Source organism: Cetorhinus maximus, chromosome 4 (genome assembly GCF_964194155.1).
Source record: "Cetorhinus maximus chromosome 4, sCetMax3.hap1.1, whole genome shotgun sequence".
Taxonomy (NCBI): domain Eukaryota; kingdom Metazoa; phylum Chordata; class Chondrichthyes; order Lamniformes; family Cetorhinidae; genus Cetorhinus; species Cetorhinus maximus.
The window spans coordinates 136,566,614-136,582,986 of NC_135882.1; the positions used below are offsets into that span (position 1 = coordinate 136,566,614).

A 16,373-nucleotide genomic window follows, 5' to 3' on the forward strand; every position below is an offset into this window, starting at 1 on the left:
TGACAATAGTGAACAGTATGTACAAGTGATCAACACCCGTACCCAGGCTGTGCAACTACTTTTACTTAACCGAGGTGTCAGCTGTGGCTCAGCTCATTGCACCCTCGCCTTTGAATCAGAAGGTTGTGGGTTCATGTCCCACTCCCGGAAACCAAGAACTGTGAATGTACTCGAAAGAGTTCCATGCGATCTGTTGATAACCCGAAAGAGTTACTTTTACTTAACCTTTCTAACCGTGCCGCTACATCTTGGTGCACCCTAGACATACACAGCAGAGGTGGAGGCAGCCTGCTGACTGTGAAACCCTGCCTGTGATGACTTTGGCGGGCGTCCTCTGGAGGGCCAAGACTTGGAGGGCCCGGCCTGCTTTCGTGGTCCTGCTATGTGGCAGTGGCACCCTCCTCAGCCTGTGAAGCAGGAGCTGTGGAGGTCACAGGAAGAGGGGATTTGGATGGGCCGGTCATTCCCAGAGTCACCTGAGTGGATGGCCCCAGAGTGTGCACCTGCTGATCCTCCTCCCTATGAGTGCCCAAGGGCCCCTGGCTGACTCCATGAGGGGAAGGGGTAGCTGCAGTGAGATCGAGCTGCCTACCACCCCTCTCGTGTACACACTGTTGGAGGCCAACTGTGGCGTCAATGATGGAGTTAAGCCCGTGCAGCAGTGCAGGAGCGACCTTCTGGACCAAGGTCTCCATGGCGGCTGCCATTCTACCAGTGTTGACCTCGGTGCGTTGCAATGCCGGTGCTTTCGCCTCAGCCTGAAGACGGACGGGCTCCTCCATCGTGCCTTGCAATCTGAGGTGTGCAGCGGACATACCTTCCTGATGTTCCCTAGGTTGCCTTTGCAGCTCCAGCAACTGTGACATTACCAAGTCCAGAGGCTAGGTCCACTGAGGTGTGTGATTCTGCGCTGGTGGAGGGTGTGGGTGGGCGCTGTGATGGGACTTCAGGGAGGGTGCCTTTAGATTCCTCTTCAGAGGTTTCTTCAGAGCTTGATTGGAGGGCCTGGGTCATGGATTCTGTCAGTTGTTTGGCAGATGTGCCTGCAAAAGCAAGGGGGGATAATTGGTGCATGGCAGTGGCCTGTGAAAGAGGACACATCACTCACAGCATCGTTGTCTGATGGATGTTGCACTGCTGGATCCTCGCTCGCTAGAGCAGCACTGACCTCACTGTCAGCATAGGACCAGTCCCGGTCATCGCCGGCCAACTGGATGGCTCTGTTTTCGAATTTTGTCAGAACTTTGATCTCTGGCATCCCTCCAACTGTCTGCGACCTTTCCCTCCTGTTGTGTGCCTGTTTGTCCTTCATGGATAGAGATGGGGAGAGTGTATCAGGACGCCTGCTGGGCCAGATGATATAAATGCCTGGCCACTGTGGGTGGTGAGTGGTCCCATGGACAGGCTAAGGACAATGCAAGTGTGTGTGAAAGAGTGAATGGTGATGTCCCTTGCACTGGCATTGAGTGAGGGCCTTGTAGACGTGTGATGGGTTTGTGAATGTGAGAGTTGGGAGTGATGAAAAGAGTGACTACCCCGCAGAACGGAAGAGATCATTCATCCTTTTGCAGCACTGAGTGGCTGTCCTCCTCTGCAGAGTGTTTGTGTCGACCACCGCTGCCACCACCTCCCAAGCTGGGTTGGTGACTTTGCTGCCCATCCTGCGGCCAGAGAGGGGGTAGAACGCATCCCGGAGGGCCTCCATGGCATCCAGCAGTCGCTCGAGGGACCCTTCGTTGAAGTGGAGGGGGATGGATGCAGTCTTTTTTCCTTTGCTGGCCATATCTCCCAAGCAGCAGTGCTGAGCTGTTGCGATGAACACTGTGCTGGCGGCTGCCTTTTAAACATGGTGGCTGGCATGAATCAACAGCAGGGTGATGGCGGGCGGGTGAATGAGAGCCCATCCACCATGGAAACGGCATGTTTCGCATTAGTGAACAAATAGTGAGGCGGGCTCAGGACAATACAGCGTGAAAACCCTCCATTTTCATCGGCAGGTGGACTCCATTTTACCTGCCTGCTGCCACACTTAGTGCAAATCTGGGAAAATTCTGCCATGTGTGGACTATCAAAAGGTGAATGCAGTGACAAAAGCGGATTCATATCCCATACCACAGCTGGAAGATTGCATTGAGAAAGTGGGACAATCAAAATTTATCACAAAGATTGACTTGCTCGGAGAATATTGGCAAGTACCATTACTGAAGAGAGCAAAGGAGACATCGGCTTTTGTGATGCCAGATGGTCTATATCAATTTAAAGTCATGCCATTTGGTATGAAAAATGCACCTGCAACATTTCAAAGACTGACAAACAAAGTAATTGCAGGTCTGAGCAATTGTGCTGTTTATATTAACGACTTGATAGTTTTCAGTCAGACGTGGGAGGAGATTTACAGCATCTGGAAGAATAGTTTTGTTGATTACAAGAAGCTAATTTGGTGATGAACTTGGCTAAATGTGAATTTGCAAAAGCACAAGTTATGTATCTAGGCCACACCATTGGACATGGTAAGGTGGCCCCGAGAGATGTAAAAGTTAAGGCTATTGTGGGTTTCCCCGTGCCTACAACAAACAAGAAGTTTTGAGATTTCTGGGCATGAGTGGGTTTTACTGGAAATTTGTATCAAATTTTAGCCGAGTGTTTGCTCCACTGACTGAACTATTAAAAAAGAACAAGAAGTTTCAATGGACTCAGGAGTCTCTGAAGGCATTTGAGTGTTTGAAAACTGTATTAACTACACCACCAGTTTTGGCAGTACCCAATTATGCCAAGCAATTTAAGTTGGCCATTGACGCAAGTGATATAGGCATTGGGACAGTACTGTTACAAGATGAAAATGGAATTGAAAAACCGATGGGTTATTTTTCACAAAAGTTGAATGTACAACTGAGGAGATATTCAACGATCGAAAAGGAAACTTTGGGTCTGGTGTTAGCATTGCAGCATTTTGAAATTTACATTGCAAACAATTAGTCAGAAACAATTGTTTATACAGACCACAATCCTTCAAAGTTTCTGGACGAATTTTGAGACAGGAGTACAAGGCTATTCAGATGGAGTTTATTACTGCAACCATTTAATTTACAGATTATACTTGTGGCTGAACGAGAAAATCTGATTGCAGATACATTGTCAAGAGTTTTAAGCTTAAAGGGAAAATTGGACATTTAAAACTTGGACACTGGACTGGAACGATTTATGTTGATACCAAGGATTTGTATATATATATTGTAATGTTAATGCATGCATCTGGTAATGTAATGATGTAAGTATAGGGGGTAATGTAAGATGGGTTAAGAAATTGAAGCAGTCTTTTTAAATTATGACAGTTCATTTTTTAGTAAAGGGGGGTGTCAGGAAAATATAATAATTTGCAAAATGTTATTGGAATTTATTGTAAGATAGTAGTGTATCTGTGTGAAACTTAATTAAAGATAGCCGATCTGAAGGCTTTGATGTATCAAGAGAAGCTAGGTTTGAAATGTTAAATAAGTAAACGTGACTGAAGTTTTAGAATGTGAGGTATAAAGGGAAAATTTACATTTTTTGATAAACCAGAGTAATTAGTATTTCAAAAGAGGTGATGAAATGTTAACTTAGCCAGAAGAAGCCAAACCATGTGTTTATTTTTCTCAAAGCTTACTGATAAAATTGGTGCTATGAAAGATTTTTATTATTAGAAAAATAGAGTTGAAAAGACCTATTGGGACAATGGGATTTACATTAAAAAGCAAGAAACCTGTATAAAGGAGATGAGGTTGTGTGTAAGAGGAGGAATTCTAAGATCTAATAAGTGTGAAAAGCCTCCAGCCTCTCAGCTCAAGTTACTGTCTACACAAACTGAAGAGAAGAAAACTCACTTTGAATTTGACTGTTCAGGGTATCATGTTACTTTGCCTGGGTCTTTTAAAATCTGTGTGTTTTATTGTTGCCTTAACGGGGGTGTAACTGGGAGTTAGATTTACTAGGGGAGCTAGGAGTTATCATAGTAGTAATTTGTAAACCTATGTATGTGCTTAAAATCATTTTTTTATTAATAAAGGTTTACTTTAGTTTTGTAAGAAAGTTATAAGACTCGGTGGTCTTATTACTACTGAATTTAAAGCATGCATCTCAAAATAAATACAAATGGTAAAATAGTTGTGGCAGTTGTTTCAAGTTTCCTTCTGGGATTTGAACAATTCAGCATTTACCATCCGCTGTGCCATAACAAGAGTGCAGAGTAAGTTTGTAGTCACTTAAAAAGGGAAAACACAGAAGCCATGCTCTCTGCAAAAGAAACCGAACAAACAGCATAATGTGGAGGCATTATTGAGATCTGATAAAGAAGGGATCCCATTCCTGGAGTGGATGGAGGAAAGAAATTCAGCTGCTCATAATTCAATGAGCATCAGTGTCATGTCAACCGTACCAAGGGTATCCCTCTAATGTAGGAAGAAGTTTAATCACCTTACAAAGGCAGCAAAGGTCAAGAAAGAAAGAAAGAACTTGCATTTATATAACAACTTCAGAATGATAGTGATCTGCAGCCAATACTTTTGAGCTGCATCCTCTGGGTAACTGTTGTGAGAAATACAGCAATTTTATAATAACCAGATAATCTGTTTTAGTCATATTGGTTGAGAGATAAACATTGGCCAGACACCTGGGAAATCTCCCCTGCTCTTCTGCAAACGGCACCATTAGATATTTTATTCCTGTCCGAGAGGAAGAGAGGGAAGGTTGGTGTTCTGAGCTATACCGCATCAACAAACTAACTACTTTCTACTCACCACTATCTTGTTGTATTGAAAGTTGCCCTCGTAGCAAAGCCCAGATTGCGTGATAACGATGCCATTCCCATGCTTGCAGTCTTCCAGCCAAGTGCCAATGTACCTCTCTCCCCTATATATAACCAGGGAATTTTTTAAATTTAATTTTTAGCTAAAGTCAGAAAAATAAAGCAAAGCTCCATCAAGCAGAGATAAGCAAATGTGTTAGTTGAACATTTATTGTAATTTTTTTCTTTCGTTCTATTCCAGTTTTCTCCTCCCTTCTTTTGAACTGACTCATGCTGAGTTCAGATGCAGATTAGGTGAAATGTCCCAGATTTGATGTCCCATCAAACATTCTCAAGTCAGGTAGAAAATAGGCCAAACATAGAGTAAATCTCCTTCCACATTAACCAAGCACTCCCTTTTACCTCTTGTTCAGGTTAAATGCAAATCAAAATTATCTTTGTGATTGACTACCAAGAAGCTCTTCCACTTCTGGTCAATCACTTCTGCTCAGAGAGCTGGCGTAGGCTCGATAGGGTAAACAGTCTTCTTCTGTGCTTTAACCAATCTATGATTAAATCAATTAGTCCATGACAGACCCAGACAAAAACCCCCAAAGGTGGAAAGCTTTGAAAACCATATGTTTAAAGTCACCTAATTCTCTCAAGCATACTACACTCCCTTACTTCATATGGCAGATTACTCATATTGCATCCCAAAATGTTATTTTTAAAATATATCATTCTCATCTATATTTGAATAAATCAATATTTTCTGCTTCTACCATCTCCCCAGGAAGCCTGATCACCACATGGGCTGCAGCGGTTGAAGAAGGCAGCTCACCACCACCTTATCAAGGACAATTAGGGATGGGCAACAAATGCTGGCTTGGCCAGTGATGCTCACATCCCATGAAAAAATAAAAATCATAGATTCGCCATTCATTCATGGAAATAATGTTTCCACAGATTAGTTTTGAATTTCCAATCCCCTCAGCACCCCACAAAACACAACCTTTATGCACTCTTCTAGTGCTGTTTTGAAGTGTCAGCCTTGGACTGGGTACTCAAATCCAGAGCAGAGTTGGTACCCACAACCATCCGACTCAGTCTAGTGAGTGACCAATTAAGCCAAGTTAACATTTAATCTTCAACAAAACTTAATGGAAAGCTTCCTGGACATTACTCACTTGACATTCTGCAGGAAAACTAAATAAGGACATATGACTAGGCAAGTCCCTATAGCAGTCATGTGTATGTTCTTCCAGAAGGCATATGATAAGATTCCACACAAGGAGTGGAATTTATTGCCACCACCCCACCCCCATGGCGAGTTTGGAGGTAGGGGGCATTTAATTGGGTAGGAGGGTGGCGGGTGGGAATCCCACTACCTTCCCTGCCTCTATCTGATTAAGTCCGGAGCGTGAAGACTCATGGACAGCCTTCCTGCCTGGCTGCTAATTAATTAATGCCCACTTAAGAACCTCATGCTGCTGCTGGGGAGCTCAAAAAGCAAACTCCGTTGGGTTTGCTAGCAGGCATCCAGGGATGGTCCCTCGTTCAAAGGCACTCTGTGAACCAGCATCAGGAAGGGGGGCCCAATAAGAGTCACCCATGCCCTTGCATTATCTTCTAATTGCCTTCCCTGCCTAGCCAATGACCCTCCTCCCCTTCCACCCCCCATTTAGCCAGCGATGCCTCCCCACCCCCACTTCCATGCAATCCCCATCCCGCCCTCACTTAGGCCTGGGTCCCTCATCGATCCTGGGCCTTTGGTGGGTGAATTATCCAGCAGCTGCCACTGCTCCCACTCATGCCTCTGACTGACCAGCAGCTCTCGGGGTGTGGGGGATGTGTTGGAATTTCCGTCCACAAGGTCCTAAATCCTGGGGAAAGCGCGATGCTGGCAGATAAGTGCCTAATGGGCATTTCATTCCTGTGGGCATTATCCAACGGAGGCAATACGAGGCTCCTGCCAGTTCTCCAACCAGCAGACGAAGTCTCTGTTGCAACAGTAAATTCCACTCAAGAGATTATTAATATTTGGAATTAAGAGTTAACTGTGTGACATGGGTTGGTAACTGGTCAGTAAAAGCTAGCGTACATATATAAAATGTAATCAAAATGATGAACAGAAACATTGGCCTTCATCTCAAAGGGACTGAAACATAAAGTGGGGAGGAAGTTAAGCTTCAGTTAGAGAGCTATGGTGAGACCTATCTGAGTATTGTATTCAGTGTCAGGCACTGCATCTCAGTGAAAGATATATTAGCCTCGGAGGAGGTGCAGCACAGATTCACCAGAATGATAACAAAACTTAGCCTTTTAAGCCCTCAGGACTAGTTGTATTAACTCTATTATTAACTCTATTGTAGAGTAAAGGCATGGACTCGATGGTTTATATTTCCTTCAATTTGGAAGTTTGAGGGGCTTTTAAAATGATAAAGTAATTCAATGGAGTGGATACAGAGAACCTATAGGAAGCACAATGTTAAAATTGGTGCTAAGCCAGTTAGCAATGGCATAAAGGATAGCTGGAGCTATCCCCTCAAATGGCTGGATCAATGATGCTGGGTGAACAAGTTTCCAAGTTTGAGAATAATAGATTTTTGTTGGGAAAGAATGCTGAGGAATATGGAGCAGAGGCAGGTAAACGAAGTTCAGAACAGGCTCAAGTGGGTGGATGGCCTACTCCTGTTCCTACGCTCTTAGTTCCTGAAACACATCTCAAGTATCAGGTGACACACAGAGTTGGTTAATTTCCGTGCAAAACTAAAAAAAAATATTGGATGAATAGAGCTTTTGTGTGTAATTTTACAGCAAAAGAATTGTTGAAATAATACTTTCAACAGAGCTGACCCCCAATTTCAGTAAAATCAATCACTGAGGCAAATGAACTTTCACTGAAGTCTGGGCCTGCGCCACAGGTTTGAGTGAGACTGTCAATTTAAGTGACAGTTTATGAACAGCATCTGCCACTACCACAAATTCACAGGGATTATTTCAGCAAGTGCAGCAGCCAAGAAGGACAATTAATTAATGAATTAATTAGCCATCTGTTTGCCCTCTCTTGAGTGCATGCACTCACCTTTGGAATGTGTTTTGTGTCATCAAAAGTCCCATTAACTCATCTAGTAAGCAATTTTTTAAAAATTCATTCATGGGATGTGGGCATCGTTGGCTAGGTGAGCTTTTATTGCCCAATCCTAATTGCCCTTGAGAAGGTGGTGGTGAGCCATCTTCCTGGACCATTGCAGTCAATGTTGTGTAGGTACACCCACAGTGCTGTTAGAGAGAGAATTCCAGGATTTTGACCCAGTGACAACGAAGGAAAGACGATATATTTCTAAATCAGGATGGTGTGTGGCTTGGAGGGGAACTTCCAGGTGGTGGTGTTCTCATGCATCTGCTGCCCTAGTCCTTCTAGATGGTACTGGTCATGGGTTTGGAAGGTGCTGCCTAAAGAGCCTTGGTGAGTTCCTGCAGTACATCTCGTAGATGGTGTTCACTGCTGCAACTGTACCTCGGTGGTGGAGGGGGTGAATGTTTGTGGATGGGGTGCCAATCAAGTGAGCTGCTTTGTCCTGGATGGTGTCAAGCTTCTTGAATGTTGTTTGAGCGGCACTCATCCAGGCAAGTGGAGAGTATTCCATCACACTCCTGACTTGTGCTGTGTAGATGGTAGACAGACTTTGGGGAGTCAAGAGGTGAGTTACTCGTTGCAGGATTCCTAGCCTCTGACCTGCTCTTGTAGCCACAGTATTTATATGGCTAGTCCAGTTCAGTTTCTGGTCAATGGTAACCCCAGGATGTTGATAGTGGGGGATTCAGTGACGGTAATGTCATTGAATGTCAAGAGGCAATGGTTGGATTCTCTCTTGTTGGAGATGGTCATTGCCTGGCACTAGTGTGGTGTGAATGTTACTTGCCACTTGTCAGCCCAAGCCTGGATATTGCTTGCTGCATTTGGGCATGGACTGCGTCAGTATCTGAGGAGTTGCGAATGGTGCTGAACATTGTACAATCATCAGTGAACAACCCCACTTCTGACCTTATGATGGAAGGAAGGCCCTTCCTTCATGTAGGTTCTATGACAATCATTGAACCATGGGGAGGGGTCTCAGAGCAGAACCCTACCCTGACTGGTTCCCCAATCCCATCTTGTCCAGGAACTATAGCCACCCAAACCAAAGTCAGTTAACCTAGCAGAGAACCTTCCTTGCTTGCAAGGCTCAGCTATTCAGTGGCTAAGCTCTTAAAGCCACAAAGGGAGGCCAGAGCTGCAGGAGGCATCCCTTAATAGGTAAATAATAATTAAATGTTTGTTTCTTACTGCTAGTTTTGCATTATGATCTAAAAGATGGGTCGTGACTGGCCTAAATTTGGGAGTTTCATAGTAAAGTTGATGTCCACTCTCATTTTGAGCTGATTGAGGCCAGTTACAGAGATTGATATATAAAGTTGCTTTGTGAGTAACAAGGAAGAGCTAGGCTAATCATTTCTTCTTCCTGCCTATTGATTCAGTATTGTAATAACTGTTTAGATTGCATCATACCTGTCATGGTCATCAAATACTCCAAATCCAGCTTTCTTATCATTCTCCCAATGTCCCACATACTTAAAGGGAAATTTTTCCAATCGACAGCTGTGTAGAATTCCAAATCCATGCCGTTGCTTGTCTTGAAAATACCCTTTGTAAATCATTCCATTTCCATATCTAGGAACAAATTAGTTTAATTTATGTTTTCAGACTGAAACTGCGTAGTTTTATGCCAAACAGGCCATGAAGTACCCAGGTTCAATGTATAGTTTTTGCTGAGTTAACTCAGCCAGGAAGATGGCAGGAGTCAGGGGGTTTGGAATCCTATCCGGGGTTACTCAGTATCCAGTGATCCCTAACGGAATCAAGAGAGAGATCAGGAAAAGCTAGGAGCAGCTCAGCTGCAAATAGTAGGTCAACAATGTGCAATAACTGGCTGCCAGTCAACATCTAGGCTTACTCTTGAAAAGCCACTTGTGGGAGGCACCAGAGAGCCACCAGCATTTGCACAACTGTAACTCAGCATGACTCTCTCTTCTGGATAAGAGCAACTAGAATGGGAAGAAAACTCTTCCAGTAGCCTTGGTCATTAAAAGAGCCAAATTATAATACATCCGGTCAGTAAGATGGCAGGATATTTTGCCAAACCCTTCCTCCAAGCTTCCACTTTGAACTTTTATCCTTTGCTGCTGTCATGATAAGCGGATCATAGCCCCGAATTACTTATGGACATATTGAACCTTTAAGTAAGACATGTGATTTTTAAAAGGGGACATACAAGCAAAAGCTGGCTGAGACTCTAAGGTAACCATTTGCTGGAAAATTCCTATGTGGATTACTTGACCAACTAGATCAGAAAGAACAGAATGTTGTACCTAATGTCGCACGGCCTACTTCAGACAGAGGCACTTCAAAGGAAAAGAGACAATGCAAAGTGAACTGTTATATCCTGTGGTTGTGGAGATGATGGAACAATGATTACCATCTCAGTCGAAACCACCTCCTTGAGCTATATCGCAGACTGTGGACATGATGTGGGTTGAAAGGAGAGCAGTTTCTGAGCCAAAGACATGTTTGTTTCTCCCTCCACAAGAAAAGGGGTTAAAAGCCAATTGCAAACCCTAGTCTTGTACGCTAGTCTGGTGTTCTGTTCTGGTGTGTTTATGCTGTGAAGGTCACTGCTGAAGAACCCAACTGGGCATCCCTGTGCTTGCAGATTAAAAAATCCACTCCCTCTGATTGCTGAAAGCAAGTCACAAGTCAGCAAAGCCACAGTCATAAAGGAAACAGGGCAACTCCTTTCAGCTAACCTGCAGAACCAAGAAACTCCAAACCAACTGCTCAACTACCAAAGTCAGCATGACTGGAATCACCCAACTTAACGGCCGCATCGTTTCACCATCTGCCCCTCATGGACAAGCCAAAGGACTGATTCATATATATTTTTAACTTTTATTTTTGGACTCAATCCCTCATTTCTAATCTGTGTGTATGTTTGTTGCATTTATATTATTATTCCTCATGTTTAGTAACAAATAAACTCACTCACTCTTTGACGCAAGACAGCCTGGTTAAATTGGCTCCTTTTAAAACAAAAACACCTTTGGACTGGGAAAACGTATCCTTGAGGGAAGGGACCCTTTTTAAATTAACCTTGTTGCAACTAACCGAGGGGGTTGAATAAAGAAAGGGAGCCAGTTCATCCCTCCTCACCCGGGAGCATTGCAATTTGGAGTACCTCGTCTGGAATCATAACACATTGGGGGTCTCATCCGGGAATTTAACAAATTGGGGGGCCCTCATCTGGGGACTGGTCGTAACACTACAGCCTCAATCCAAAACTCTCCCTTCCCTACCAGCTGTGATGGGTGCTCACTTTGCGGAACACCTCCGTTCATTCCACAAGCATAACCTTGACCTTCCTGTTGCTTGCCATTTCAATTCACCGCCTTGCTCTCATGCTCACATTTCTGTCCACAGCCTGCTGCAATGTTTCAGTGAAGCCCAACGCAAGCTGGAGGAACAGCACCTCATCTTCTGATTAGGAACTTTACAGGCTTCTGGACTTGACATTGAGTCCAACAATTTCAGACCATGCACTCTATCCTCCATTTTGTACTTTTTCCCCCTAGTGCCAGTCTGTATTATGTTTTCATGTTTTGCTTCCAAACAGCACTGACCTTTATTCTGCTATTAACACCTACTCTGGGCCAATGCTTTGTTCCTTTAGTACTACCATTCCCACTCTCTTTGCCTTTTGTTTCATAACATCTTTGTAATTTAATCTCCCTGCGCCTTCTAACCTATCCATGACCTTCCTTTTTACTCCACCTGACCCTCCCTCTTTTTCAACAGCATAAAGCCCATCACATTTCTGCCTAACTTCAGTCACGAAGAGTCATATTGGCCTCAAAATACTAACTCTGTTTCTCTCTCCACAGATGCTGCCAGATCTGCTGAGTTTTTTCAGCACCTTTTGTTTTTATTACATTGTGGGAAAGAATACTTCATAAAGAGAGGAGGTGGAACAATGTTTAGAGATAATTGTAGAGAAAGAATTGATTCTGAAAGAAATTAGCAGACCCATGGTGGATAAGTCATTGGGTTGGCAAAGACGAGATAGTAGAGGCACTCACCACCCCTTGAAAATGCTGATTTTGTTAGATGACTGGAAGGTAAACAATTGAGAAATCCATTCAATGAGGGAGAGAAGGACAGACTGGGCAATTACTTATAAACCCGTGAGTCTAATGTCAGTTGTATGCAAAATTTTAGGATCTAGAATTAGGGATAAAAATTAGTGCATACTTTGAAGGGTCCATGGGTTAATCAAGGGCAGATAGCATGAATCTGGTAGGAGCTCGATCGAGTCACCAAAACAGATCCTTCTAGTTTCAAAGCCTGAGAGCTGACCACCGCATGGAATCAATGATTTGATGTACTTACTCACAGATGCCATAGCCATGCATCTTCCCTCTTTTCCAGTGACACTTATAACAGTCAAAGATCTCTGGCCCTGCAGGGGTAACATATACACCAAACCTGGAACAAAGCACAAGTTAGTTGTATCACTATAAATCAGTGGTATTCTCAATTACCCAGGGGCCACTTGTGCCCCTCCTCTTCCCATCCACCTGTGACCATCAGTAGCCTTGCTGGGCCTCTGATCAAAGCTGTTTGCTGACCAAGCCAGGATCCAATGCTGTTCTCTCCCCTTATCTTAGGGATGCTGTAAAGAGGGAGGGATATCCTAGTTTTTTGCTCAACTGATCAGAAAGGATGCCTGCAGGGCAGAGGCTTCAGAACATTCATGATGGCAGAATGAATGTGGAATGCTTCCATTTGTTCTGTAGGCTTCAGCTTCTTCCCACTCCTCCAAGCAATACATCAGTATTGAATTCTGCCTTACCCATTTAAGTAACAACTTGCATTGAAAGCACCTTTAACACAGCAAAAATGTCCCAAGGCCCTTCATAAGAGCATAACCAGGCAAAAATTGACAGAGCCAAAGGCAGAGATTTTTAGGATAGGTGACTGAAAAAAATGATCAAAGAGGGAGGTCTCAAAAGAGGGTCTTAAGAAGGAGGATGCTCAGAATGGCAGGCATCCGTTTACCCTACCCTGAATACTGAACAGACCTCTTGCAATAGTCAATTAGGTGTTGATCTTACATCTAAAGTGAGCAGAGTCTTCTTGGAATGGAACTGTAACTGACCAAATTTCCTTCAATTAGGATCTTCAAAATACATCAGACAGACTAGATCACCATCTCAGCAATCTGAGCTGAATTTTAGACCAATTAAAATGGCTTAAGTCATTTCACTTTGCCATTCAAACCCCTCAACCTTAATCAAAGAATGACATACATTCCAGAGTTGAAAAAGTTACAATGCACTATCTTTGCACAACATAATGTTTCAGGCTGATGACCTTTCATCAACATTTTCTCTCTCCACAGATGCTGCCAGACCTACTGAGTATTGAGCATTTTCAGCTTTTAGTTTACAGAAAAAATTGTATTGATACGTGTTGTAATATAGTAAAACATCCCAAGTGCTTCAGAAGAAAGTAATCAGACAGAAGTTAATAATGAACCACATAAGGAGATATTAGGATGGATGACCAAAAGCTTGGTCAAAGAGGCAGGTTTTAAATGAATGTCTTAAAGGGAAAAAAAGAGGTAGAGAGGCAGAGCAGTTTGGGGAGGGCCTTCCAAGCTTAGACAGTTGAAAGCATGACCACCAATGGTGAAGCAATGAAAACAGGAGATGCAAAAGGTCAGAATTGGAAAGCGTAGGCAATTATAAGGTCTAAGGAGGTTACATAAATAGGACAGTAAGTAAGATTTAAAAATAAGGATAAGAATTTTGAAATTGAGGTGCTGCTGGACTGGGAGCTTCTAGGTCAACATCACTAAGCACAGCAATGATAGGTACAAGTTAGGATATGGGTAGCAAGAGTTTTGGATGAACCTCAAGTTTCTGGAGGGTGGAAGATGGGAGGCTAGCCAAGTGATCATTAGAACAGTCAAGCCTAGAGGTTAAAAAAAGGCTTGGATTAGAGTTTCAGCACCAGATACAGTGAGGCAGAGGCACAGTCAGGCAATGTTATGGAGGTAGAAGTAGGCAGTCTTGACATTCCTTACCCATGTTCCTGACCTTCTTCATAATTTCCAGCATAATTTCGTCCATCTGGCCATTTCATGATCCCACTAAAGCAATGAAAATACCAGTTACTGACTTCTGCCACCTGCATCCTTAGTCCCAAAAAATTCAAGATGGTGCCAAAGTTGTAATGAAGGCGATGATTCTGCAACCGGGCTCATAAACAGCATTGGCAGGAAGCGCAGGTCAGGAATTGCAGATCCACAAACCAAAAATTTCTAGCAATCAGGGCTCATTAGCCCACGATCTATAGACTTGCATACTCTACGAGTGAAAATTCTTCACTGGGTGGGTCCACTTGCAGAAATCAGAATTTATCATTTTGCCAATTCTCTTCATAGAATCTTACAGTACAGAAGGCATCATTCACCCATCATGCCTATGCAGCTCTTGAAAAAACTCCCGCAATTTCCAATTTTCTCATAGCCCTGAAAATGTTTACCTTTTCAAGTATCTATCCAGTTGTCTTTAAAAGTCATGACTGAACCTGAATTCATCCTTTCAGGCAGTGCCTTCCACTTTCTGCACCAGCTCCAAAGACTTGCTCACCTTCCTCAAGAAAGGCAATCAAACTGGACTATGTTCTAACTGCGGCCTAACCAGTAATTTCGTTTTTAAGGTAATGCTAACTCTTGCTTTCGCATGCCAAAGCCATATTTATAAAACCTATTATTTCAAACATAAATATAAACTTGTAAACAAAATTACAAGATTATTTCCACCGTTAGTTTACACTTTTCAGTACTAAATTTATCTATACTCCTGCAAGCTGGTCAGTTCTGGAGTTAGGGACCACATCAGCAAAATAGGTCAACAACTGTGAAAGACAGTTCTAAAGGATGGCATTTCAGCCAATCAGTAGAGAAAACACTGAGATAAAAGCAAAATAGTGCGGATGCTGGAAATCTAGAACAAAAACAAAAATACCTGGAAAAACTCAGCAGGTCTGACAGCATCTGCGGAGAGGGATACAGTTGACGTTTCGAGTCCGTATGGCCCTACATCAGAACTAAGACATATAGAAATGAGATGAAATATAAGCTAGTAGAAGGGGGTGGGACAGGAGAGCTCGATAGGGGGCCAGCAGTGGAGGCCAAGAAGAGACTGCCAAAGATGTCATAGACAAAAGGACAAAGGGGTGTTGACGGCGGTGATATTATCTAAGGGATGTGCTAATGGGGACATTAAGGGAAGCAAGCTAGTGGCAGATGGCCTGAGTGCAGGTGGGGTGGGGGAAGGGATCAAAATGGGCTAAAAGGTTGAGATGAAACAATAGATCGAAATAAATTTAAAAATAGGAGGGAAGAGAAAAAATAGTTGTAAAAAAATATATATAAATTATTGGAAAAAGGGGGATCGGAAAGGGGGTGGGGATGGAGGAGAGAGTTCATGGTCTGAAATTGTTCAACTCAATATTAAGTCCAGAAGGCTGTAGAGTACCTAGTCGGAAGATGAGGTGCTGTTCCTCCAGTTTGCGTTGAGCTTCACTGGAACATTGCAGCAGGCCAAGGACGGACATGTGGGCATGAGAGCAGGGTGGTGTGTTGAAATGGCAAGCGACAGGGAGGTCTGGATCATGCTCGCGGACAGACCGAAAGGTGTTCCACAAAGCGGTCACCCAGTCTGTGTTTGATCTCTCCAATGTAGAAGAGACCGCATTGGGAGCAGCGAATGCAGTAGACTAAATTGAGGGAAGTGATAGTGAAGTGCTGCTTCACTTGAAAGGAGTGTTTGGGCCCTTGGACGGTGAGGAGGGGGTAAGTAAAGGGGCAGGTGTTGCACCTTCTGCAGTTGCGTGGGAAGGTGCCGTGGGAGGGAGTTGAGGTGTAGGGGGTAATGGAGGAGTGGACCAGGGTGTCCCAGAGGGAACGATCCCTGCGGAAAGCCGCCGGGGGGGTGAAGGGAAGATGTGTTTGGTGGTGGCATCATGCTGGAGTTGGCGGAAATTGTGGAGGATAATCCTTTGAATGCGGAGGCTGGTGGGGTGATAAGTGAGGACAAGGGGGACGCTATCATGGTTCTGGAAGGGAGAGGAAGGTGTGAGGGCGGATGCGCGGGAGATGGGTTGGACACGGTTGAGGGCCCTGTCAACCACTGTGGGTGGAAAACCTCGGTTAAGGAAGAAGGAAGACATGTCAGAGGAACTGTTTTGGAAAGTGGCATCATCAGAACAGATGCGACGGAGGCAAAGGAACTGAATATTGAGTTCAACAATTTCAGATCATGAACTCTCTCCTTCTTGGACTCCGCCTATCACTGGCCCCCTTTCGAGCTCTCCTGTCCCACCCACTTCTACTAGCTTATTTTTCATCTCATTTCTGTATGTCTTAGTTCTGATGAAGGGTCATACGGACTCGAAACGTCAACTGTATCCCTCTCTGCAGATGCTGTCAGACCTGCTGAGTTTTTC

General features: G+C 43.8%; 1 protein-coding gene and 1 long non-coding RNA gene across 3 annotated transcripts in view; one reads left to right on the top strand and one right to left on the bottom strand.

The window, feature by feature from the left end:
• The window catches only part of LOC144679930 (uncharacterized), an 871,259-nt gene that overhangs the window by 508,792 nt on the left and 346,094 nt on the right, over positions 1-16,373 (top strand). The window lies entirely within an intron of this gene.
• The window catches only part of LOC144679927 (ALS2 C-terminal-like protein), a 144,954-nt gene that overhangs the window by 46,710 nt on the left and 81,871 nt on the right, over positions 1-16,373 (bottom strand). For both annotated transcript variants that reach the window (XM_078540901.1, XM_078540900.1), the window contains exons 12-15: positions 13,945-14,010; positions 12,246-12,341; positions 9,315-9,476; positions 4,776-4,887 (exon numbers count right to left, since the gene is read on the bottom strand). In XM_078540901.1, coding sequence (XP_078397027.1) covers positions 4,776-4,887; positions 9,315-9,476; positions 12,246-12,341; positions 13,945-14,010 — 436 coding nt within the window. The remainder of the gene's footprint in view (positions 1-4,775; positions 4,888-9,314; positions 9,477-12,245; positions 12,342-13,944; positions 14,011-16,373) is intronic.